Raw genomic sequence first — 26,539 nt, 5'->3', positions numbered from 1 at the left:
ATATGGTTACTGCCACACTACCTAATTCAGCTGTTTTCATTAGTGGCAGCCAGAAGAAAAGACATTTGATTTTTATCCTCATTTCATTTTAAGCTGCACAAAACACATCAGCAAAGTACCTTGAGATCCTGGTAAGAAGGTTTATGAAGTGATAAAAGATTAATCGTTATAGCTGCATTCCTTTGCTTGCTATATGCCATAATCTTGTCACCAGGGGTCCTGTATGATATGAATAAGATAAGAAATGAAAAAACTATAGGAATAATATCTGTTGGATTTTTAATTTAGGCATCTGGGTACACCGATACTATTGACATTGAAGCTGTTTTCATTAACAGTAAGATATTTGCTGTCATGGCTGCCTTGGAGGGCAATGCCAGAGGAATACCAATTGTGGATCCATAATTTATTTCATTCTATTTGGTCTTAAAATTGCTTTCTATCCTTGGACAAGAACTACACAGTCAAATAAGTTATAGACAGCCAGGTAAAGGAATATCTGTGGTTGATGCTGGTATCTGCATCATAGCTAAATCTTGCCACCGCTGTCGTCACATCTAGATAATACTATATCACATGACTACTCATGTTTAAGTATTTATCATATGCTATATTGGTGTTATTACCACTAGTTAAAAAAATATGCTATATTGGTGTTATTACCACTCACATATTGTTATAGATCCCCCCAAATTTACTTTGATTTGATATGATTAAATTAATCACAATTGCTGTCCTTCTGTATGTTCCCCTGTATGAGGGAAATGGGGGAAGAGTGACAATAAACAGTAAAAGGACTAAACACTGAGAAATGCTAGACTTAGTAAGGTAAATGCTCCAAAGGGTACCTGTGAATAAAACTTAACGCATGACAAACACTTGTTTCTCCTTAAGATCTGGGGCTGTAGCTCAGGGGTGGAGCACTTGCCTAGCCTGTGTGAGGCGCTAGGTTCGATCATCAGCACCCCATAAAAATAAATGAATAAAATAAAGTTATTGTGTCCATCTATAACTAAAAATATTTTTTTAAAATGTATTGAGGTTAGAATTCTGGTTAACTTCAGTTAACCTCTCATGAATAGTATATGAAAGGTGCAGTCTTTAAAGTCTGCATTAACATTTGTACTGGATTGTTACAGGAATAGCAGATAATTAAGATGCCAGGAACACTTCCTTAGTGCTTACCATGTGTCAGGCACTATTCTAAGTGTTTAACAGGTAAGCCTCCCCACTTCACAGATGAGGAAACTGAGGCACAAAGAGGCATAGGTTACTTGGTCAGGGTTACACAGTGGGAAGTCCAGGATTCAAAACCAGCTGTTCAGCTTAGTGCTCCATGAGCAGCGGTGTACTACCACTGAGAGCCTGAGGCTGGGGCTCCAGAGTTCCTGTATCCTTCTCCCCCGGGAAGAAAAATTATTGTAAAGAATTTGCTGTTTTACCAAGTAGGCTATGTAATGTTTTGAAAACAAGGTTGGCTTAGTTAAAACATACTGTATGTGTATGAAATTGAATGTCTGAATTTTTAAACAGGTATAGGGACAGTGCTTATATAGTATTAAAATGTTACAAAATATTTATGGACATCTTAATAATAGTTGTACAGTCTGCTGTGTTAATGTGTTATTGTATTTGGATATTTGGCTTGTATGTTTTTTTTTATTTCCCTTTTTTCTCTTTTATGTGTAAAGGTGTTCTTTTTTTTTTTTTTTTTTTGCTTTAAAAAAATTTTTTTAAGAAGATTCCAAGGATGAAATAAAATGTATAGCATTTTGAATGTGTTGACAGATATTTTTGCTAAATTGATTTTGCTAATGAATTGTACCTTTTTATACATCATCAGTGTATGAAAATATCCATGTCACTAAAACCTTATATTGTGGTATTCTTTTTTTACCAAAAAATAGATAAATTCAATTTCATTAATTTTTTTTATACATAGGATACTTTACATATTCTGCACAACATTGATCCCTTTTTCTGCTATGTCTATTTCTAAAATATTTTTTTAAACAAATAAGAGGTGGTATCCATGCAACATCATTCAATGTGCAAAATGCCCCTGAATTTTTTCTTTAAAATGGCTAATTTTATATTAAGTGGATTTCACCTTAATAAAAGAAGAAAAAAGAAAAAAAGCATTTGTGTCGTGTGTGTCCAATGCAGATGTATCTGTGTATGAAACTTGCAAGCAGAGAGAGCTGCTGTGCCCTGCTTCCACAGTAAGCATCCGAGTGCTGCAGTTTTACATGTAATGCATGCTGCCCTTCTTTCTGCTGTTTTGTGTTTTGTTGACTAAGTTTGGCCTAAAATGGGTTAAAAATGGTTTATTGATTGATAGTATTTGATTGGCTTTGAAGGGAGGGTTATCTTGCTAGCTGTTAACTTGCAGGTTTTATGACTGACTGACAAACTATCAAATAAGTACTCCAGGATCAGCCGAGTTAGGAAATGGTGGAAACATTATGCATTAAGAACTGCATCATAAACATCCCCGTATCCTTGAAGGAGTGAAAACCCAAGAGCTAAAGCCTTATAAAAGAAAGACTGCTGATCAGAGCACACCCTGGGGAACTTGTGTCTCAAGAGCTTGCTAGAGCCCTGTTTCTCCTAGTGCTGCCGCCATATAGGAATGCATCTTTCCATTTCAGTATCTTATTTCCTCCTTTTAAAGTAACCTACTTATATCCTTTATATATTTTTATAAAACACCTGATTTTCATATGGTTCATATGAACTATTACATTGACTATAGCTCTTTTTGAGCCCATTGAAATATAATTATAGATTTGAATATAAATCACATTGAATATAATTATAGATTTTATTCCCAGTTTGTTATTTGCATTTGAAAATGTTGAGTATATGTATAATTTTTTATAATTTCCTAATTTCTGTGTTGTCCTTTTGGTTTTATGCCACACTTAGAATTTACATGTCCAGTAATTGATAAATATTTTGTATATTTTCTTCAATTAAAATTTTTTTGTCCATTAAAGTCTATATTACTAAGTTTTCTTAGCTATTCTAATGAGTAAGCATGAAGGGTATATGTTAATAAGTTCCACATCAAGTTTGAGTTTTGATGGATTGTGACAAATTAAAGGTTAATTTGAGAAGAACTAACATATATATTTTATTTCTATCTTACAATTCAAAGGCCTATGTTACATTTGTGAAGGCCAATGTTTATTCTTTTCACATAGGTTATATATAATTTTTTATCAGAAGTTGATATAAATATTTTTTGTCTTGCTATTTCTACTGTGAAATCCTTTTCCATATATTTTGATTATTTTTAGTAAAAATTTTTCTTTGTTATCTGATAGCCAGATCAGTTATCAGACGATTATCTAATAGTTTTTCAGCTGATTCTCTGGGTTTTCTTTATATAAATAATCATATGCCTGCAAAATTTTTTTCCCATTATTAGTATTTCAATAATGTTTTATCTGTTTTTCAGCTGAATGGGTTTTCTTTATACAAATAATCATATGTCTGCCAAGTTTTTTTCCCCTAGTAAGTAGATCCTTTATTAGTATTTTAATCAATTTTGCTTTTTACTGGATCTATAAAAATATTAAATGAGAATCTCTCATTTCTAGAGATAAGAAATGAATATTTTATTAGTTTTTTCTTTGCTTTGTTAAAATAATCATGATTTAAGATAATCATGACTTATGTTATTTTAATTTTCTTTTAAATTAAAAGGAAATTTTTAATTTCTGGCTATCGGGAAGATTAACATTACCCTAGGTGTTTGTATTCACTGTTGTCATTAGCAACAGGTCAGAGCTGCCTTCCATTTCCTACAAAAACAGTCAGCTTTTGCTTCTGCGTAATTTTAACCCTTAAGAAATGGAAGAGATTGGCATCTGATTTTTAAAAATTTTTTTGGAGCCTAGTTTTTTGTTTTGTTTTTTTCTTTATTCGGAATGTCCAAACATAAAGTTGAAGATAACCATTTTTGTATATTCATAATGTCATGTTAAAGTCTTTTATTCTTAGAGGAAATCAAAACCTGATTTTATGTTGAAGAAATCAAGTTTATTGAATTTTCTGTATTTCTGAATTAAATGGCAAATTCTTTTCTGATAATAAATAATAAGTAGGGATATAATGATGGCTGTGTTATCCCCTTTTGTAATGGGAGGGTTAAATTTTTCTGTAACCATATTGATAATAGCTGAAAATTATCCAGCACTTACTGTTCTATAGGGTTAATGTGTATTAACTCATAAGGGACCATTCCCTTTTATAGATGAGAATATACGCAGTAAGAATACCAAGTCCTTTTTTTTTTTTTTTGAAAATACTGTTTTATTAACACCACAGTGGTAAACAACTTTATGCTTATGGTTTTTTGTAGATCACTGACTGACACATAATTCAAAACCCACAAAGAAGCTGAGAGTCTTTACATTAAATGTGTTCTTTCCTCAAAATCCTTTCTGTATGCCAGTCTATCCTCAAGCAGTAAAATTTGATTATGCACCATTTTATATTTAATATGTCACATTTAAATAGCAAAATAATGAAGGCACAGCTAATACAAGCAAACTTAAACCCTTTCTACTTCTGAGCTGGGGATGGGGGCACACACTTGGATTGGTTCTTCAAGTATATATTTTTTTCCCAAACATTAGCTTCAGTGAGGAGTTCTGATGATTTTCACAGCTACACCCTAAAAGCTACATGACAAAGACTTCACAAGGATCAAACTACATAACACTGGGTACACATGCTTTACAGAATTTGCTACATTCTACATCTCTTCAAGTAAATTAATATTTCTACAATTCTAGGTAAAGTGACTTAAAACATTTAGGGTAATTTTTACGCCTTTGTAAAGACACTACCAAGAAAACACTTAAACATGAAACTGTAACTAATGAATACGTATGTTGACAATATTATACATGTTATACACTCTCCTTCTTGAAACCATGTTTTGCTCTAGATTCAAATATTCAGAACATTTTTCAGAAATTGAAACGGCAGTTTTCCTGGCCTCATTAGCAATAGTCTCATGATCTCCATCGCAGGCTTCCTCCACACAGTCTCTCACCGTCTCTCCTCTGACGTGGTAAAGCTGATGTCGGGGTTGCAAAAGCAAAGTCTTAAAAGATGACGTCTTTCTTGCGTTCGCTTTCTCTGCATTGGGAAATGTAAGGACTAAAGAAGAATTAGCATGGAGAATGCAGTACAGTTTGGCTTGGGTTGTTCCATGGGTAGGGTAATGGTCGCGTTATGAACGGATTTCAAAGTGACGTACTTTCTTTTACATCTGCTGACACCCATTGCAGCCTGAATCCCAGTCCTCACAGATCATGAAAAAACCATTTTAAGCCTAATTTGGTATTCTTCGACATCTTTTGATACCTTTGTTGTGTTCAAAATGAAAGTCAAATTTGAAATGGGCTGACCAGAATCGAATTGCTTCAATTTAAATTATTTTAGGAATGTCAGAATAGATTCACATTGTATTTTTGGTCAAAAACCTGAGCCTTTTACAGTCCTCCAATATTTAAAAGAAAAAAAAATGGGTTGTCGTTTACGGCGACTTTCTCCGGGTGATCTCTGCCCCCTCTTATTTCTTGGCGTCATCGGGCATCTCGGCATAGTGACTGTCATCTCTCACCCGCGCGGCCGCCCCCGCGGCTGCCGCAGCCTCCTCCTCCTCCTCCTCTTCGCCCTCCTCCTCCTCTTCCTCGTATTCCTCCTCCTCCTCTTCCTCCCCCTCCAGGGTCCATGCACAGCCCTCCATTTCTCCGGTGAGCTCCTGGATCTTGGCGAGTAGGGGCTTATAGATGTCATTATACTTTTTCTCCAGAGCCTGAAATTCCTTATCAAATTTGGCCTCAATCTTATCGCATCGCTTCTGCAGCTTTTTGAGCGCCAGGACGCGGCATTTCACCGAATTAGGCAGGCTCTCAATAAAGTCATTTTTAGGCTTTGGAGCATTCTCTGCGGGGGTCTGGGGCTCCTCAGCCATCTGAGCAGCCGCGCTGTCACTGTGGCCAGCGGCGCTGTCAGAATCTCCACCCTGCGCACCGCCTTCCGCCATTACCTCCTCAGTTGCCTCAGCTGCCGCCGCTGCTGCCGCCGCTGCCGCCTGGCTAGGCTCCGCAGGTCCCTGGTTCTCCGAGTCGGCCATGATACAGGAGTTGCCGCAGAGGTCTAGGCTGGCTCCCGCAGAGACGCGTGTGCACCCGAGCTGGTCCAGAGAGATCTTGTGGATGGGATGCGGCAAGCGCGGGTGACGAGTGCCGCGGTGGTGACGTCGGCTGCAGCCCCGCCCTTTTAAATCGCGGCACTTGACTGGTTCCTCGCTATCAGCTGATGGTTGTGCGCTCATACTGCACCAGATTCCTCCTGTTGCTACCCTACCATCTCCTCGGCCTTCAAAACCCTCCTATTGGACACCCAGCTCCCAGTTACGCAGATCCCTGCCCCCTACTCTCTGCAGAGCTGGACTGCAAAGGCCAGCGGATGCCTGAGACACTTTTTCCAGGAACTGCGTATTGCCGCATCCTGGTTTTGGCGCACTTCTTTTTCCCTATCTAGGCTCTTGGGTACATCTATCTGCCAGTACACCTGTCAGCTTTTGCATCTCCCCATTACTGGTGTTGCTCTGTCTTGGTAGTGAGTATATGCCCAGTTCTTCCTGAGGCTGCCTTGATCACGCCCTAAATCCTCTGAATTCATTTCTGGAAAGTGGAAAGCATGGGAGAGCCAGCTCCCTTCTACGTGTGGTATGTGTATGGACTATATCTCTCCATCTAGCTGTCTCTCCATCTAGCTGCCTCCCCATCTCTCACATCTGGTAGCATTTATCCTTGTGACAAGGTAGTCATGGGATGGATTTTGGAAGCGGTTTTGGAACTGTTTGGGTGGAAATCTCAGAGCTTCCGGTATCTTGGTGGATGTTCTAGAAAGTTCCACACTATGGCCTATGGGGAGGAATAAAACTGGAGGAGAGCCAAAGAAAAATAAGACTCTCTAAAGCATGGGGCGCAGGAAGAGGACCTCCTCTTCTCTCTCTTGATTTATGTGTTTAATACTGCTGTACCTGTGTGTACACACACACACAGTCATTGTCCCCAAGACATAACACAGTTCAGCACTGCTCTGTGGGTCTTGCTGGTGGTTCGTATCTGAGAGCATTTGAAAGATCTTAAACAGCAAACTCTTGTTCTCTGACAGCAGAGTGAGTAGCATTTTAATTTCTTACCCTGTTATATTTATAACCCAAACCAGAGCTTCTTGAATAAGGATTAGCACACAAAATTTAGGCATAGTAAGCAAAGGATCCTTCCAAGCATTCTTTTTTTTAAATTTTTAAAAATTTGTTTCTTTTTAGATATACATGACAGTAGAGTATATTTTGACATACACACATGGAATATAACGTATTCTAATTAGGATCCCATTCTTGTGGTTGTACATGATTCCTTAGGAATGCTTTCATTGCTGATTTAAGTGCTTTTTGGACTTGCTAAAGCTTTAAGCAGTGAATTTTGAAAATCGCTTTCCATCTTTTGATTCTTGTGACTATTAAATTAGTTAATATGTAAATCATTTGGTGGTGATATGGAGCAAGCACCTGATAATGTTTTACAAAATGATTGCATTAACATGCAGAAAATGACATGTATAATAATCTTTCAGAAATGGACATTTTTTGTGCCATATTCCAAAGTAAACATTTATAAAGGCCAATGTTATTCCCATTAGTCAATATCCTAGCTGTTTAATGTACTTGTGATTCCCACTAGCTGTGCTATTTTTTTTTTTCCTTCTCTTTTTGGTGCCAGGGATTGAGCCCATGGTTTTACCAGTATTAGTTGTGCTTCTGCCACTGAGCTAAACCCTTAGCCCTTATTTTACTTTCTTAATTCTGTTCCAGAAAATTTGCTTTCTCCCTTCCCTGTTACCATTTATAACAGAATTTTATTGTTAAGGCTGAAATTTCAGCCTTAGCCTTGACGGAATTTGATGTATTCATGCATTTACATTTGGTTAGCTGACGCTGTATGTATTCTGTCTCTCTGCGAGTATTGTATTTATCATCTTTGATGGCTGCAGCCATCTTGAGAATAGGAGTGATTTTTCTCCTTTTGTAGATATCAAGCTTAGAATCAGAAACACAAAATATTCTCTTAATGCATTTATCACTTGACAGAAATGGGTAGGAAGTAGGCCTTCTGATTCTTGTTGTATGGAAATTGTGACAGACTTAAACAAACCAAAAAACAATTTTAATCAAATCTGTTGACTAACTTAACTTGTTTTAGATATTTCCTTCTCAGCAGACTTTAAAACTTGATGTTAAGCCAGGCTGTTGTTTAAAAGTCTATTTTATTGAGGTATAATTTACATGCAGTAAAATTCACCCTTTTGGAGTATGCTTTCACAAATGTAGCTATGTAAGCAAGATTTATTGTTATTAAGATAGAGGACAGTGGGGCTGGGATTGTGGCTTAGTGGTAGAGTGCTTGCCTAGCCTTGTGAGGCCCTGGGTTCCATCCTCAGCACCACATAAAAATAAATAAACAAAATAAAGATATTGTGTACAACTAAAAAATAAATATTTTTTTAAAAAATAAAGAGATAAAATAAAGGTATTGTGTCCAACTACAACTAAAAAATAAATGTTAAAAAAAAAGAGATGGGACAATACCATACCCCCCCCCCCAACACAATTCCCTTATAGTTCTTTCTTCACTCCTGGAACTGTTTATTGTTAATAATTCTGTTTTTTCTAGAATGTCAGAAAATGGAATCCTGTAAATTTTTGAGTTCAGCTTTTTTCACTAGCATAATGCATTGGAGATCCATCTGTATCGGCATGTACTTTAGTAACCTAATTATTTCTCATTAATCTTAATACCCTAAAATTCATTCAAAGGGTTACTTTTGAATATTCACTGAGATAATATGTATGTATCTAAGAACTTCTTGCAAGGATTAGTACCTGGTAAGTACTGTTAGTGGCCATTATTAAGGAAAAGAATATTTTGAGAGCAATGATAATTGATGTGTTAGAGATGAGAATTTATATGTTAATTTGCTAGGGATGCTGCAGCAAATTAACTACAAACTAGGTGGTCTAAACAATAAAAATTTATTGTTTTAATAATTCTTGAGGTTAGATATCCAAAGTCAAGGTATTTTGTCCGGGTTGGTTCTTTCTGAGGGCTGTGAGGGAATGTTCTGTTCTAAGCCTTACATCTTTTCACATTCTTTTCCTCTAGGTGTGTCTCTGTATGCAGTTTTTCCTTTTTCTAAGGGTACCAGTCATATCATGTTAGAGCCCTCCCTAGTAACCACATTTTAACTTGGTTATCTTTGTAAAGATCCTATCTCCCAGTAAATTCTGATTTACAGGGAGTTGGTACTTGAATATATGAATTTGGTAGAACACAAAGTTTATGATGTTCTACCCTGTAGGTCTCCAGAATTCATGTCTTCGTCCTCTTTTGTTTGTTTGTTTTGTACTGGAAATTGAACCCAGAGATGCTAAGTTGCTTAGGGCCTTGCTGAGTTTCTGAGGCTGGCTTTGAACTTGTGATTTTCCTGTTTCAGCCTCCCATGTTTCTGGGATTACAGGCATGCAACACCAGGCCTGGCTACCATGTCCTTCTTAAACACAAAATATGTTCACCCCATTCCAGTATTCTTTTAATACAGTCAACTCTGAGTCCACAATCTCTTTTGTGATGGCTGACTTTATATGCCAATTTAACTAGACCATGAGATGCCGTGATATTTGGCTAATTGTTATTCTGGGTATGTCTGTGAGACAGTTTCTGGATGAAATTAACATATAAATGTGGAGATTGGGTAAAGTGATCATTTTCCCTAATATAAATGGTCTTTATCCAATCAATTTAAGGTTCAAATAGAAAAGAATTGACATCAGTGTTTTCCTGCCTTAGAACTGAAATACACCATCCATTCTCTTGGGCCTGCGGCTTGCAAACTGCAGATCTTGGGACTTGTCAGCTTCTATTGCATGAGTCACCTCCTTATAATAAATCACATACACACAGAGCCCACCTTATTGGCTCTTTTTCTCCAGAGAACCTTGAGTAATACATCATCTGAACATCATTTAAGTCAAGCATGAATCATACTCAAGGTATGATTCATCCTGCGGCAAAATTCTTCAAGAGCTTTAAACTGTGAAGCCACACAGTTTTCTGCTTCTAAAATACTGTGGTGGGACAGGCATAGGATAGACATTACCACTCTGAAGGGGTCACAGGCTCAAAGCAAGTCTGGAACTTGGCAGGAAAAATTCAATTAGGTTTCGAGGCTTGAGAAGGCTTAAGGCTCCATCCTCCAGCTTCTAGTCCACTGGGGTGATAGACCCCCTGAAGTGGCATCACCACTCCTTCAGTCAGGCTCCTGGTGGCAGTGGCAGTCTTGATAGCCTTTGAACTATCTTTGTGGTCATTCTTCCTGTTTCTTAAAAAGAGAATACATGTTTACAGCCAGACAACTCTATTGTCCATTTCCTGCCTGTGGAATTTCAGAAATCTCAACAGCTCGACTTCATTTTATCTCATCTCAGTCCCTTTGATCCAAGCTGGCAGTGCTTCTGCTAGTTTGAAATTCTCAATAACCTTGGTGGGATCCCACACAATTCACAGGGGCCCAGTACTTATACAAGAAGGCTCCACAGCTTTCTGTATAACAGCATCTTTATGCCTGACTTCGGCTGAGATAGTTCATTGATCTATGAGCCATATGCCTAATCTCTGTAGCAAACCATTGTTAAATCACACGGCCCTGTTTCCAGAACATGCTATTGGTGTTAAGCTACAAATTGTCCCAATATCCAAGTTTCTAGTTCCTTTTTGTTAGCAGTTTCCTCTTCAATTTACGTCTTTCCTCTTCTTCTTTGCTATGAGCAGCAAGGAGAAACCAGGTCTCACCTTTTAATATTTTGCTTAGAAATCTCTTCAGCTAAATATCTAACTTTATTGCTTCCAACTTCTACTTTTCACAGAACACTAGCACCCATAAGTGGGCCAAGTTCTCTGCTACTTTATAATAAGGATTGTCTTTTCTCCAGTTTCTAATAGCATATTGCTTATTTTTATCAGGGACCTCACTGGAAGTACTTTCTTTTTTTTTTCTTTTTTAATGATACTTTTAATCTTTTCATTCACAGATCTACATTTAATTTGATTAGGAAATATTTGCAGAATAAAATATGAAATATGACATATATATTTCCCAAATCATAGAAAAGATCAAGAATACCTGAGTAATGAAAAAAATACCTGAGAAATTCAGGCTATAGTCAGAACAAAATTATTGTGATAAATCAGATTATTATTCAAATTATTCCTCCTTCATTCCCCTACTTTCCTGGAAATAGTGTACTTTTCTACTCTTAGACTTTCTGTTAGTTTGTATAATTTGTTTTTTTTATTTATTTATTACATACATGACAATAGTGGAGTGCATTATCTCACCGGAAATACTTTCAACATTGGTATTTCCAGCAGCATTCTGTCTATAACAGTATATTTTCTAGTTCAGTAAAAACTTCTTTACAACTTCCCTCTTTTTTCTTTCTCTCATCAGAATCTCCTTTGATGTCCATATTTCTAACAATAGTCTTTAAGGCAGTCTATTCCTTTTCTGTCAAGCTCCTCATAACTTTTCTGTGCTCTTCCTATTTCCCAATTCTAAAGCCACTTCTGTATTTTTAAGTATTTGCTATAAAGCACCCTGACATTTGTATGCTGGGGTTATCCAGAGAAACAGAACCAATAGGGTATGCATAAGTATGTGTATATACATATGCTCTTTGACTTAGAATGGGCTAGTCCTGATAAACTCATTGTAAGTTCAAAGTGCATTTAATATACGTAGCCTACCAAACATCATATCTTAGCAATACAGAACACTGTTCTGTAGACCCTCTGTTGTTGACTCTTGCAAGCCAATGGATAACTGGGACCTATGTGGTTTGCTGCCACTTTTTAGTTTTCTGAAGAATCTCAGTATTGTTCTCCATAATGTCTATATTAATTTATATCCCTGCAAGCAGTGTGTAAGAGTTCCTATTCCTCTACATCCTCACTAGCATTTGCTACTTTTTTTTTTTTTAAATGCTATTCTAACTAGGGTCAGATGGTATCTCATTGTAGTTTTAATTTGTATTTACCTAATGGCAAATGATATTGAACATTTTCTCTTACACTTATTGGCCATATGTATTTCTTTTGAGAAGTGACTCTTGAGATAATTTGCCCATTTTTAAAGTGGATTGCTTGGGAGGTTTTGTTGTTGCTGTTATTAGTTTGGTTTTTGAGTTCCTTATATATTTTGGAATGTTATCCCTCTGTCAGATAGATAGCTGGCAAATATTTTCTCCCATTCTGTAGGTTGTATCTTTCACTCTGTTGATTGTTTTCTTTGCTATGAAGGAGCTTTTTAATTGGATATAATCCCATTTGTACCCCACCCCGCCCCCATTAGTTGCCTGTGCTTTTGAGATCCTATCCAGAAAATCATTGCCTGTACCAATGTCTCAAAATCTTTCTGCTAAGTTTTCTTGTAGTAGATTCAGGTGTTACATTTAGGTCTTTGATGCATTATTTAAAAATATTTTTATAGTTGTAAATGGACCTTTATTTTATTTATTTATATGTGGTGCTGAGAATCAAACCCAGTGCTTCACACATGCTAGGCAAGCGCTCTGCCACTCACAAACAACCACGGCCCCATTTGATCCATCTTTGAATTGGTTTCTATATATGGTAAGAGCTAGGGGTCAAGTTTCACACTTTAACATGTAGATATGCAGTTTTCCCAGCACCATTTGTGGAAGAAGCTGTCTTTTTTCCAGTGTATGTTTTTGGTGCCTTTGCCAGGAATCAGTTGGCTATGGATGCATGGGTTTATATTTCTGGGATCTCTGTTTTGTTCAGTTGGTCTGTGTGTCTGTTTTTATGCCATTACCATGCTGTTTCTGTTTCTGTGATTCTGTAGTATGTCTTGAAATTGGGTATTATGATGCCTCTAGATTTGTTCTTTTTGCTCAAAATTGTTTGGCTATTTGGGCTCTTTTATGGTTCCTTATGAATTTTAGGATTGTTTTTTCTAGTTCTTTGAAGAATTTCCTTGAGATGCAGTGTTAGATGCCAGTGGTACATGCCTGTAAATCCCAGTGACTTGGGAGGCTGAGGCAGGAGGATTGCAAGTTCAAGACCAGTCTCAACAATTTAGCAAGGCCTTAAGCAACTTAAGTGAGACTCTGTCTCAAGAAATAAAAAGAGCTGGGGATGTAGCACAGTGGTAGAGCGTCCCTGAGTTCAATCCCCAGTACCAAAAAAAAAAAGATCATTGGTATTTTTGATTGGAATTGCATTGAATCTGTAGATCACTTTGGGTATTATGGACATATGAACAATATTTTTTCAATCTACGAACATGGGTGGTTTTTAAAAATTTCTTTCATCAGAATTCTGTAATTTTCATTGTGTATATCTTTCGTGTCTTTGTTTTAAGTTTGTTCCTAGATACTTTCTTTTCTCTCTCTCTTTTTTTTTTTTTGGTAGCTATTTTAATAGGATTGCTTTTGTGATTTCAGCACATTTGTTATTGGTATATAGAAAAGGTACTGATTTTTGTATATTGATATTGTATTCTGCTACTTTACTGAATTGATAAGTTCTAACAGTTGTCAGTGGAGTCTTTGGGTTTGTCTACATGTAGAATCATATCAACTACAAGTAGGGGTAATATGATTTCTTCCCTATTTATAAACCTTTTATTTCTTTCCTTTTTTAAAATTTTCATTTTGGGGTACTGGGGATTAAGTCCAGGGGTGCTTTACCACTGAGCTATATCCCCAGTCTTTTTTATTTGTGACAGAGTCTAAATTGCCAAAGCTTGTCTCAAACTTGTGATCGTTCTGCATCAGCCTCCTAAGTTGCTGAGGTTATAAGCATGCACCACTGCACCCTTTTCTCTCTTTTGCCTAATTTCTCTGTTTAAATGTTCTTGGACTATATTGAACAAAGTGATGAGATAGCTACTTTTCCTTCTTCCTGATCTTAGAGGAAATACTTTCATCTTTTCCCCAGTCAGTAAGTTGTTGGCTATGGGTTTGTCATATATAGTCTTTATTAGGTTGCAGTATGATTCTTCTATACCTAATTTGTTCAGGGCATTTATCATGAAGGGATGTTGAATTTTCTCAAATGCTTTTCTGTATCTGTTTAGGTGATATGATTTTTATCCTTATTTTATTGTTATGTTACATTTATTAAATATGATCACAAATGTTGAACCATTTTTGCTTCCCTGGGATAAAACCAAATGATTGTTATGAATGATTTTTTTATGTGCTGTTGAATTGAATTTGCTAGTAATTTGTTGGAATTTTTGCATCTGTGTTGACCAGGATATTGCTTTGTTATTTTCTTTTTATTGTGTTCTTGTCTGGTTTTGGTAACAGAGTAAAAGCTGGTCTCATGGAATGAATTTAGAAGGATTCTTTCCCTTTCAATTCTAGGGAATAGTTTGAGAATAATTGACATTTTTCTTTAAAGTTTGGTGAAATTTTAAGTCATTGGGTCCTGGGCTTTTGCTTTCTTGGGGCACTTTATTACTCATTCAGTCTCATTACTTGTTATTGGTCTGTTCATGTTTTGTATGTCCTCATGACCCAGTTAAAATTTTTTTTTTTAGTTGTATGTGGACCCAATGCCTTTTTTAAATTTTTTTTGTGGTGCTGAGGATCAACCCCAACACCCTGCACCAGGCAAGCACTCTACCACTGAGTTACAACCCCAGCCTCTCATGATTTAATTTTGATAGATCATATGTGTCCAGAAATTTGTTTCTTCTAGATTCTCCAGTTTGTTAGCATATGATTTTTTGTAAAAATCCTTAATGATCTTTTGTATTTCTGTGGTATCAATTTTAACATCTCCTTATATACATCCCTAATTTTATTTTCTTTGGGTCCTATTTTTTCCCCCTTGGTTGATCTAGCAAAAGCTTTATCAAGTTTTGGTATGTTGTATTTCCATTTTCTCTTCTCCTTTTTTCCAGTAGTGGGAATTAAATTTGGGGGCACTGTACCACTCTTTTTATTTTTAAAGTTTTGACAGGGTCTCACAAAGTTGCCAAGCTTGACCTCAAGTTTGCGATTCCCTTGCCTCCGCTTTCCAAATAGTTGGGGTGACAGGTGTGTGCCACTCTACCTGGTTTTTGTTTCCATTTTCATTTGTTTTAGGAATTTTTAAATATTCTAGGACTATATTGAACAAAGTGATGAGATAGGTACTTTTCTTCCCTTCTGACTTCTCAATGAACTACTATTAGTTCAAAAGTGTAGTGTTCAGCATTTGTACGTTTGTATGATTTCTAAAATTTCTTTTGTTGACTTCTAATTTTATTTCTTCTATTTTTATTATGATCAGAAAAGATGCAGAATATGGTTTCATTTTTTTTTGAATTTTTTAAGACTCATTTCATGGCCTAATGTAGTATATTCTAAAGAAAGTCCCATGTACTGATGAATGTATTCAGCTGTTAGAGGAAATGTTACCTAAATGTCTGTTAGGATGGCTTAATTCCATTGTTTCTCATTGATGATGATGATGATGATTTTGGTCTGCATGATTTGTCTGTTGATGATAGTGGTGTATTGATATCTTACATTATTATTGAATGGGCACCTGCATCTCCCTTAAGATCTAATAGTGTTTGTTTTATAAAATTGAGTGCTTTGTAATTGGGTTTATTTAGATTTGAAATCATTTTATCTTCTTGTTGAACTGATCCCCTGATCATTATATAGTGATCTTTATCTCTTCTTGTGGTTTTTGTCTTAATGTGTCTTATCAGATATAAGTATAGATACTCCTCACAGGTTCCATGTGCTTGAAATATAATTTTCTATCCCTTTACTTTCAGCCTGTGTGTGTGTCTTCACTGATGAGGTGAGTTTCTTATGGGCAGCATATTGTGTGTGAGTGTGTGTGTGTGTGTGTGTGTGTGTGTGTGTGTGTCTGTGTGTTTTAAATCCATTAAACCAATCTATATTTTAACTGAAGAATTTAGTCCATTTACATTCCAGATTATTATCTATAGATGAGGATTTGTTCTTGTTATTTTGTTGATTTTCCTCTAGTTGTTTTGAATATTCTTTGTTCTTCTTTTTGCCTTGTTTCTCTTTGTGATTTAATGGTTTACTATATTGATAATGTTTGAATATTTTCAGTTTTGTGCATGTCTTCTTCTAGGAGGATTTATATTTTAACATATAATGATTGTAGTTATCTTTCTGTGATTTTTTTTATGTAGGATTGCCTGTAGCATCTTTTGTAAGGCTCGTCTGGTTGTCATGGATCCCTCAGGTTTTGTTTGTCTTGTAATATCTATTTATCTTTCATTTTGAAGGATAGCCTTGCTGGGTTTAGTAATCTTGGTAGGCAGTCATTTTCTTTCAGGACTCAGAATGTGTTATTTCATTTTCTCCTGGCCAGGAGGGTTTTTGCCAGGAAATTTGCTGTTAATCTAATGGAAATACATTTAAATGAGACTTGGTGTTTTCTTTTGCAGATTTCTAAAATTCTTTGTTGTTTATACTCTTGAAAGTTTGGCTATAATATCCCATGGTGAAGATCTTTTCTGGTCATGTCTATTTGAAGTACTATAAGCCTCTTGTATGAGATGTTCATATCTTTACCACAATTAGGGAAATTTTCTTTAATTTTATTGAATACATTTTCTGTGCCCTTAACTTTATTCTTTTCACCCTTGGGTAATCTGAAAACATAGATGTTTGTTTGTTTAACGGAGTCCTATAGTTCTTAATTACTCCTTTCTCTCCTTCCCTTCCTCCCTTCCTTCAGTCTTTCTGTCTTTCCTTCCTCCCTCCTTTCCTCCCTCCCTCCCTCCCTTCCTTCCTTCTTTCCAATTGTAATATTTCAAAAGACCTGTCTTCACATTCAGATATTCTTTCTTCTCCTTGACATAGCTTGTTCTTGAGGCTTTCAACTTTAATTTTTGACATATTGAGCTCTGAAGAATTTAGTTCATTTACATTCCAGGTTATTTCTAGGATTTCTTCTTGTTTCTTTCTAAAAACCTGTGTCTTGTTGCTGAATTCCTCATTCACATTCCTCATTGTCTTTCTAATTTCATTTAGCTATTTATCTGTATTTTCTTGAATATCACTGAACTTTTTATAATCATCCTTTAAAATTCTTTTTCAGGCATTTTGCTATTTTGATTTTTTTGGAATTTATTGTTAGAGAGTTGTTATGTTCTTGGGAGGCATTATATTACCTTAATTTTGCATATTTCTTCTGCTCCTGAGTTGATTTTTGCATCTAGTAGATGATAAAAGGGCCCACCTTTTTTGGAGTGGCCTTTTTAGCAAGTGACTGCATTCATCAGCTTTTTGTCACTGTGACAAAATACGTGAGATCAATCAGCTTAAAGGAGAAAAGGTTTATTCTGGCTCAGTCCATGGTCACTTGGTCCAGCTTTGGACCAATGGAATGGCAAAAATTCCTGGCAGAGAGCATGCAGCAGAGCAGAGCTGCTCACCTCATGGTGGCTGGGAAGCAGAAAGAGAAAGGAGTAGGGAGAAATATGCTTATCCAACTAGGCCCAACATCCTAAAGTCTTTACCACTCCCAGTATTACTATCAGCTGGGGACCAATCTTTCAACATGTGCACTCTTTGAGGACATTGATGATCCAAACTGTAAAAGTGACTTTCTCCTCAAGATGGATCTTGAGTTATCAGTTTGTTGGACAATGTTGTCTCTGATTCTAGCTGAGCACCTAGTATAGTTTCCCTATATTTTCTTTGGCTATGACTGACAACTTTAGGCATGGTGCATATTGTGGTAGAGTTGATGAGACCCACTGTCTCTGCAGACCAGGCAGACAGCAGTGGGTGTGGGGTGTTCATTGTGTGGCTACTCCTACAATGGGAGTGGTAACCTCTGTTAGACAATGGGGGTTTCCTCAGACACTGTTGATGCTAGTTCTGCCACTAGCCAGGACCTCTGGGACTGGCAGTCCAAATAGTGATGAGAGAGGTCTGAAGCAGTTGACTTCTAGCCAGTCCAAACTGGTCCAACTGAGGAAAGTCGGTTGTGGGAATCACAGCACCCCTGTGCAGTATCCACAGTCAGACTGGGTGCAGAGTTGCCGCAGCAGCAGGAATAGTGTAGGTGTGGTGGTAGCAGAACTGTTGTGTTTCTCTCTGCTGGTTCAGTGACAATCCCTGTCTGGGAGGCAGGTACAGCTGTTCACATCTGGTGGTGGGATGAGAGCTGGAGCCATAGAGTTGCTCAAGGTCCCTTCAGTGCTTCCCTGTGGGTGGAGCAGGAGCAGCAGGGACTGCTGTGTTTCTTCTCTACTCTGTTAGTAGCAGGTGCCTGAATGCAATTTGGGAGTTCTGTCCTGGCACTGGTACAAGGCCACAAGTAGCTGGCAAAGTTGTTTGCCTCCATCTTGCAACACTGTCCTCTACGGTATAGGGCACACAGTGCACTTAGATTATGGTCACTTTGTTGGACCAAGTTGGGTTCATTAGGAAGACCGTGCACTAGAATATTTGTGTAGTTTGAAATGGAAGTATTCAAGGGTTTCTGACCCCAGAACATCCCAACTCAGACAACAGTTTACTTCTGAAGACAGCTTCTGACTACCACACCCTGTGAGAGGGGGTCTCTGGGAGATAATGTGAGCTCCTTTTCCAAAGCAAGGTGGCTGTACAGATTTCAGATTACTTATTTGAGTGGCTGCAAGCCTGTGAGGAGTATGAAACTTTGTAGTCTCTAGTTTCTGCACTAGTAAAGATTATTGGGGCTTTCTTTGACCTTTACCCCTATAAAAGGAAGACTTCCACTCTCCCAGCAAGCAGCTGGGGTAGGAGATGTGGAGTGTTTTGTTTCTCACTGTGCTGTTGGCCCAGGTGTCTGAATCTTGTAATGTTCCAGGCTCCCTCTTGCTGATTGCCAATGTTCTCCCATGGCCACTCACCTCCAAATGCAGTCAGTTGCTTTGGTTCTTCTTTATGGAGGAGGAAGTGAGTGCTGGGTGCCTCCTTTCTGCATCTTGACTCTAATGAAGACTGGTTTCTACTGAAATTTCTACTTTTGGCACCATGATAAAATGTATACCAATCTTTTTATATCATTTTCAAAATTGAACACTTGTCCCATTTTAAAAATGAAAAAAGGTTTTATAGTTAGAGGCAGAACGTGGCAGAGCCTGGATTTGAACCCTTCCCTGTCTGGTCCACATATCCACTATATTACACCATTTGTTAGTGGTATAGTGACTATGTACAAAATATGGTCCTGGAAGAAGCCCAAGAGTTCAAAATTTTATGAAATATTATCTAACAGTTATTGGTAAGTAGAAAGTGTCATCTTCATGATATTACTAATTTTTTTAAATTAAAAATTACAAATAAATACAAATAACAATCATATTTGTATCTATGATCTGGAATAAGTAGATTTTTTTTAAATGAAAAAAAATTAACTGATACCATCCCCCTTTTCCTACCATTCTTTATTATGTAGACAAAATTCTTAATTTGATGTGTATCTTTTCATGTTTTTATACTTTTAGAACTAATGTGTAAGAGAAAGACCAATGAACATTAATAATGTTTTTTTAAAAAATTAACACTTGCACATCACGTATCATGTGTAATTTCATATTCAAAAGCAAAATATTTTATCTGTAAACAGTATGACAATGATAGCTAAGACTTATGAAGCAAATTTTATATACTAGTTTGAGTTCTAAACTGTTTTGCATGTATTAACTAATCCAAACAGCAGTGTTGTATGTCTTCCTTACCCTTCCCACTTTACAGATGAGGAAACTAAGACAAAGAAAGAATAAACAACTTACCCAAGAATCACAGCTGTAATCAGCAGAGCTCATTGTTTTGGGGATAAACAAAAACTTACATAAGTGCTGGCATATTGTACTTAATATTCAAAAACTTGCTTTTCATACCTTGCTCTTGAGATTCTACTTGTTTTGACAAATACAGATCTAATTAGTTCCAGTAAAGTGCACTGTTTATGGTTTATGTATGACTCTACTACCTTTTCTCAGTCAATTCTCATGTTAATGGATATTTAATTTTGTTTCTCTAAATTCTCTTTATTATAAGAAGGTGCTGCAATCAGGAATCCCTATGCTTATGTGAGTCTCTCTGGATTTACCCCCTTTGCTAGTGGAGTGGCTCAGGCAAAGGGTGTTTCTATTTTCAACTTTTCTAGATATTGAGCAATTTTCTTCTCAAATGTTTATGCCTCGTGTCACAGTTTATATTGTAAGAGACTGAATATACATGTGTACAGCACTCTGGCCATATTTAAAAGTTGAGCTCTGTCCCATAATCTGCAGCAACCTGCCAAACTTTTATCTACAACAAGCAACCCAGGAAGCCAGCCTATTGAAACTCAGGATTGGAGGAGGCCTCATTGCCATCTTTCTCAATCAGCTCAGAATGGCCAAGATTTTATTAATAGCCTATAGTTCTCCTAATTTTTCCCCACTTCTGACATAGAGCCAATCAGAGAAAGCCAAATATACACCCCAAATATAGGATGCTTCACTTCTAGGTAGCCTATCTACAGCATTCTTATGCCTACAGCCTCCCTTTTTTACTATAAAGCATTCCCACTTCTCTTGCCTGTCTTTGAGTCTCTGCCAAATACAAGCGATAGTGGCTGACTGCCTTGCTATATAGGAAGCTTCAATTAAATAGCCATTGCTTTTCTCATTTGGTTGCTCTTCATTTATTTTATGATAGCTATCTGTGTTTCTTATCATTTCATAGTGTATCTTCCCCTTTGCTATGTATGAAATTCCCATTTCCCCTATGTCTTCACCATCTGATCTTTATATTAATGTCAACTTACTGTTGTCTTCATTTGCGTTTCATTATTAGTGAGATGGAGCTATTGTTTGAAATAGTTTTTTTTTCGAGGTACTTAAAGGATGTATAAGAAAGACAGGACAGAATTCAGAGTTCTTGTCTTGTCTAAAGGCTTCTGTGGTTGAGTAGGATTTAGAGGTCTTCTACATCTCAGTAGTTATTTCATAGCCTCAAATGCAAATGGTACAGTGTCTTCTATAATATCATTCTTATTCTGTAAAATGTACTTTTTTTTCTATTGGACCTCTTTGGACAGAGTACCATTTATAAGGTGATTCCTTTTTTAAAAAAAAAAATATTTTTAGTTGGAAATGGACACAATACCTTTATTTTTTTATTTATATGTGGTACTGAAGATCAAACCCAGCACACATACTAGGCAAGCGCTCCACCACTGAACTACAACCCCAGCCCAGGGTGATTGCTTTTTAATATACACAAGGATACAAATATCAAGTTGTTTAGCTTTATCTGTTTCCAAAGATAGGGGAAATGGCTTACAACTACTGTTGCTTGAAAGAAAAAGTCTTTGTTTCCTAAACAAAATTTTAAGCAGGACATTAAACAAGGGAGAAACTAGAAATCTTCAGGTAATGTCAGCAGCATGGTTCTACCTGCCTGACCTTCTCCCCTTCCCATTCCAGGTCACCTGAAACACTCCATGGAATCATAGGGATAGAAGGGAATGCACAGAGGGCCAGTGGCCTGGGTGATGCCTTTAGCATACCACCTGGTGTGGAATTTGATGGAATTCCATTTTTTCATCACTCTCAAGCTCAGAGTAGAAGGGCAACTTCATAATTTACACAGGCTTGAGCTAATTCTATTTCTTTGGTTTTCTGGCAGGCAGGAATTTGTGGATGCCTATGTCAATTATGTCTTCCACATCTCGGTTCATGAATGGTACACAGCATTCTCCAGTGGCTTCCTAAAGGTGTGCGGTGGCAAAGTACTTGAGCTCTTCCAGCCTTCAGAACTGAGGGCCATGATGGTGGGGAACAGCAACTACAACTGGGAAGAACTAGAAGAGGTAAGCTCAAAAGATGCTAGCTTGAACCAGCAGCTGCCTGGTAGGTGTGCCCAGGGCCTGGCCTCCCTTCAAAGTATACCGTGGTTGAGTAGGATTTGGAGGTCTCTGCATTTTGGTAGCTATTTCTTAGTATCAAAGAAAATTATTTCCATGACTACTATAATATTCTGTAAGATAATTTTTTTTCTTTTATGGACAGACTGCCATCTACAAGGGTGATTACTCAGCCACACATCCCACTGTGAAACTATTCTGGGAAACATTTCATGAGTTTCCATTGGAAAAGAAGAAGAAGTTTCTCTGTAAGTATCAGTAATATCAATATGGTGTTTATCCACATTTTAGTTTTGGGTATAGTGTAGGGAAATATACCCCATAGGTAGGGTTTAACTTTTCCAAGAGGTAAAGAGTACGTAAGTAAATATGCTTATTTTTGTTTTGTTTTTTGTCCAGTGATTTCAGGCACAACGTACATTATTCATCTATATATTTTGCCTAAAGGGAGGAAAAAAGCTTTTTATTGATTTTTTTTTTCAGTTGCTTTAAAAGTAAATAGTTATTTAAATGGGTGTGGTGATGCCCACCTATAGTTCCCATTAGTCAGGAGGCTGAAGCAGGAGGACCCCTTGAGCCCAGAGTTTGAGCCTGGCCTGGACAACAGAGAGAGACCCTGTCTCAAAAGCAGATGAATAAATGAATGTAATAGTTATTTTATATGAAAGTGATTCCTTGTCAGGTGTGGTTGGAGCATGCCTATAATCTTAGCTACTCAGGAGGTTTAGGCAAGAGGATTGCAAGTTTGAGGTCAGTCTCAGCAACTTAGTAAGACCCTGTCTCAAATTAAAGTAAAAAAGAACTGGAAATGTGGCTCAGTGGTAAAGCACCCTTGGGATTCAATCCTCCATGCCCTACCCAAAGAGAAAGTGATTCCTTAAGTATTACATTTAGGGAAGGAAATTGTTTGGACTAGCCTCCCTCATATCTGCAGGCTTTAAAAAATATTGCTAAGTATAAACAAAAAACTAAATTAAAATTTAAAAAGTACTGTTAAGTGCCTTTGTAGATGGAAGTGGGGAGGTATGATTGATAGCCCCCCATCATTCTGTACTATGAATTTACCTATTATGGACATTTCCTATGAAAGGAATTATATAATATGTGATTCTTTGTGACTGGTTTGATGATATCAGAGAAGGGTAATATCCTTGGAAAGGAAAATGAAGTTAGTTTACATGAACAAATTCGGCCTTTTAAAAACACCTAAAATCTTTCCTTTATTCATGTCTATATATAATCAAAGTCAGAAATTAGCCAATGAGTAATATAGAATTTTTATTCATATAAAACAAAAAAATACAAGCTGGGATTGTGGCTCAAGTGGTAGAGTGCTCGCTTAGCACCTGTGAGGCACTGGGTTCAATCCTCAGCACCACATAAAAGTAAAATAAAGATATTGTGTCCACCTAAAACTAAAAAATAAATATTAAATAAATAAATAAATAAATAAATAGGGTTTGAAAGGGAAATTAGTTTTGCTTTATAAGAATGAGCACATATTAATATTAATGTAGGACGTAGGTGCATGTTCTGCTGCTCACATGCAACAAAGACGAAGAAGTGGAGATCTAACACCAGAACTCTTCCAAGAGGCCCAGCTCTGCTTTGGCTGGTGATGTTGGGCTGTTGAGAAGCAGTGGCATTAGTTGGGTGACAGGATAAGTCTTGCTAAATGATGTGGTAAGGCATTCAAGAGAAGCCTATTATGGCCTTGGGGATTTCCATAGAAAAAGACATTTTCTGTTTAGGAACCATTATACTTGGGGAAGTTTCTATTAATTCTGGATTAATGATGTCCCTACATCATGGCCTCAGGTTATTTGAAAGTGCTTCTTAAGTGACAATTTCATTATAGTGATTTCCAGCATTTCTACTGTGACAAAGTTATCCTGTACTAGGAGGAAGGAAAGACAAGCTCCTATGGCCCCACCCCACCCCACCTCCTGCCCTGACTTTTGTCAAATCAGAGTGATGTTATAAGATTGAAATGACTTATATGGTGCCTGGATCAGCTCTTCTGGGTTTTGAAGGAGGGAGTAGACATCAGATCCTAAATGGAAGCTCACGCGTCAGATGGCATCAGACACTTGACATGAGAGGAGATTTGAGGTCATAGAGTCTTGGTCTTCCTGGTTTCCCCTGAGGGCATCTCCTCTTTTTCTATGTCAATCACTCCTTTTGTCTTTGGTTTTGTGAAAACTTAGGAAGTTTATGAGGGCATACATTTAATGACATTTTTACTTGAGGGTGGTTATAAGCATCCATCATTGCTCTGGGTACATATTGGCACATGAATGGAATTGTACTTCCCATGGGAGCCACAGGGTGTCATTCCATCCTCTGTGTTGCTGAGAGAATGATAATGCCATTTCACTTTCTCCCACAGTATTCCTGACTGGCAGTGACCGGATTCCCATCTATGGCATGGCCAGCCTACAGATTGTCATCCAGTCCACGGCCAGTGGGGAGGAGTACTTGCCTGTGGCCCACACTTGCTACAACCTGCTCGACCTCCCCAAGTACAGCAGCAAAGAGATTCTGAGTGCACGACTGACCCAGGCGCTTGACAACTATGAGGGGTTTAGTTTGGCCTGAATCTCCCCAGCTCGTCCTAGATGCCCCTTCCTTCCTCAGTGTCCACATTGAGGCCTATATAGAAAATCATGGGGAGTGATCTATTTTTTTATTGTCTAAGTGGATTGGGACTTTTGAATCCTGAAAATGGTTGATGTGTTTCTGGGGTTGTAAGTAGCTAACAGCTTGGTCAAAAAATCAGGGCTTGGGGATAGGATGAAAAATTGGCTCTGGTATGGGAGTTGGTTTGGATTTTTGTTTTTGTTTTAAACCAAACTACCCAGTATTCTTTTTACCTGTGAATGTGTTGCATTCTGCTGGATAAAATGGCAGTAGACTTTTAACCTTTCATTTCCCAAATGTCTCTCTCAGCTGGTTCTTTCCTTACAATGCTTCCTTTTCCTTCTCTTAACTTCTCATTCCTCTATAAGAATGACTTTGATCTGTTCCTTCCTACCTGCGCATGCAGACTGCCTCCTTTCTCTTCAGCCTTGGAAATGCCCTGGCTTGTTGCAGCCCTTCTCTAATCTACAGGAGGAAAGGACTACTTCAGAAACTCCCAATCCCCCAAAGCTGAGACTGGATCCATTACTTCGGCAGAGCTCTTGAGTTTCCAGGAGCCTTTATGAACACAGCTTGCTTAAAAAAAAAATTAAAAAGTTCTTGAGGGAATAGCAACCTTCCCATGGCTGTGCATATTTCCTAGGCCTCCTTAAAGATATGCAGAGCAGCTTCAAGTTGCAGTTGAGCCTAATTTTTTTTTGCTCCTCAACCATGTCCCTTTGACAATAAGATGAATTGATAGGCCTCCCACCCCTTCCGTTATCTAGCTTTTGGAGCAAGTTGTGTTAATTTTTTTTTTTTTAAAGAGAGTATATTGCCCAAGAAAAGTAGAAACAATAAATTTCTCGTCCCTTTCTCTGTTTCATGTCATCTTTCTTCTCTTTTCTCCTTTCCACCTCTCCCTAACTTTGCTTTCCTCTCTTCTCTACTGCATTCTCTTCTTTGTTATGATTTAATTCTCTCTTCCTTTTCCTCCTGGTGGATGCATGATGTTTTTCTTTTTGTACTTTTATTTAAATTTCAAATTTTCTATTTAGATTTTTTTTCCTCCTCCCTAATCGTTAGATTTATGGACATTCTTTATGATGGAATTTTTGTTTATCACATTTGAAATGTTTGTTTACAGTGGGATTTTGAGGGGATTATGTTTAAATCAAATATATGTATCTCAAAAATGACATGTTCAACCTTCTTCATCATGGGATAAGAGAATTCTACATGATCAAAGAACCCGTGTAAGCCTAATTTTAAATTCCTAGTAACTACAGAAAAATTATTTATATAAAATGAAGTATTTATGAACCATGATACAGCTTCAAAATGATGAAGGATCGTGGACTTTTGCTTTTTGTTTTTAAAACTTACTCCAATTGCTAAATTGGTAGTTTTTCAGTCTTTATAAATACAATATTAAAAAAGATATACAGTTATATTAAATGTTTATTTTCTATGTGTGTGTGCATATAGTTCAATATTATGCAATAAATTCGTGTTTTAACTTAAAACTATTTCTTACTGTACTTGCAGAATGGTCCACTTGCTTTCAGTAGAAGCATCAGGCCATATAACCAAATAATCCAATAGAAGGTGAAATTTGGTCCCTGCCATAAGAAAGTAGAACCAAGTGCTGCAGAAATAAAGTAAGCAGGGGCAGGAGCGTGGAGGAGGGATAGGATTTCTGAAAGTTCAATGAACAAAAAGGTGTTTCCCAGAGAGGGAGAAGCCTCAGCAAAGGCACAAACAAAGGGAACATATTTTAGGGAAGGGTATGGAACAGTTTGAAGGGAGCATCAGAGGAAGTGGAGGAATGATAAATAAGATTAGAAAGAAAGATGGGAGACTTGGACCCA

General features: G+C 37.2%; 2 protein-coding genes across 3 annotated transcripts in view; one reads left to right on the top strand and one right to left on the bottom strand.

The window, feature by feature from the left end:
• The window catches only part of HERC3 (HECT and RLD domain containing E3 ubiquitin protein ligase 3), a 135,787-nt gene extending 109,593 nt beyond the window's left edge, over positions 1-26,194 (top strand). For both annotated transcript variants that reach the window (XM_081303808.1, XM_081303807.1), the window contains 3 exons: positions 21,812-21,995; positions 22,195-22,297; positions 24,439-26,194. In XM_081303808.1, coding sequence (XP_081159934.1) covers positions 21,812-21,995; positions 22,195-22,297; positions 24,439-24,647 — 496 coding nt within the window. In that variant the 3' untranslated portion in view covers positions 24,648-26,194. The remainder of the gene's footprint in view (positions 1-21,811; positions 21,996-22,194; positions 22,298-24,438) is intronic.
• On the bottom strand, positions 4,312-6,412 carry NAP1L5 (nucleosome assembly protein 1 like 5). The gene has a single exon (XM_081303809.1). The coding sequence runs from the start codon at positions 6,356-6,358 to the stop codon at positions 5,591-5,593; it is 768 nt and encodes a 255-aa protein (XP_081159935.1). The 5' UTR covers positions 6,359-6,412; the 3' UTR covers positions 4,312-5,590.
• Positions 26,195-26,539: the final 345 nt, after the last annotated feature.

Source organism: Spermophilus citellus (genome assembly GCF_964194105.1).
Source record: "Spermophilus citellus genome assembly, chromosome: 8".
Taxonomy (NCBI): Eukaryota; Metazoa; Chordata; class Mammalia; order Rodentia; family Sciuridae; genus Spermophilus; species Spermophilus citellus.
This window is presented reverse-complemented; position numbering and strand designations above follow the sequence as displayed.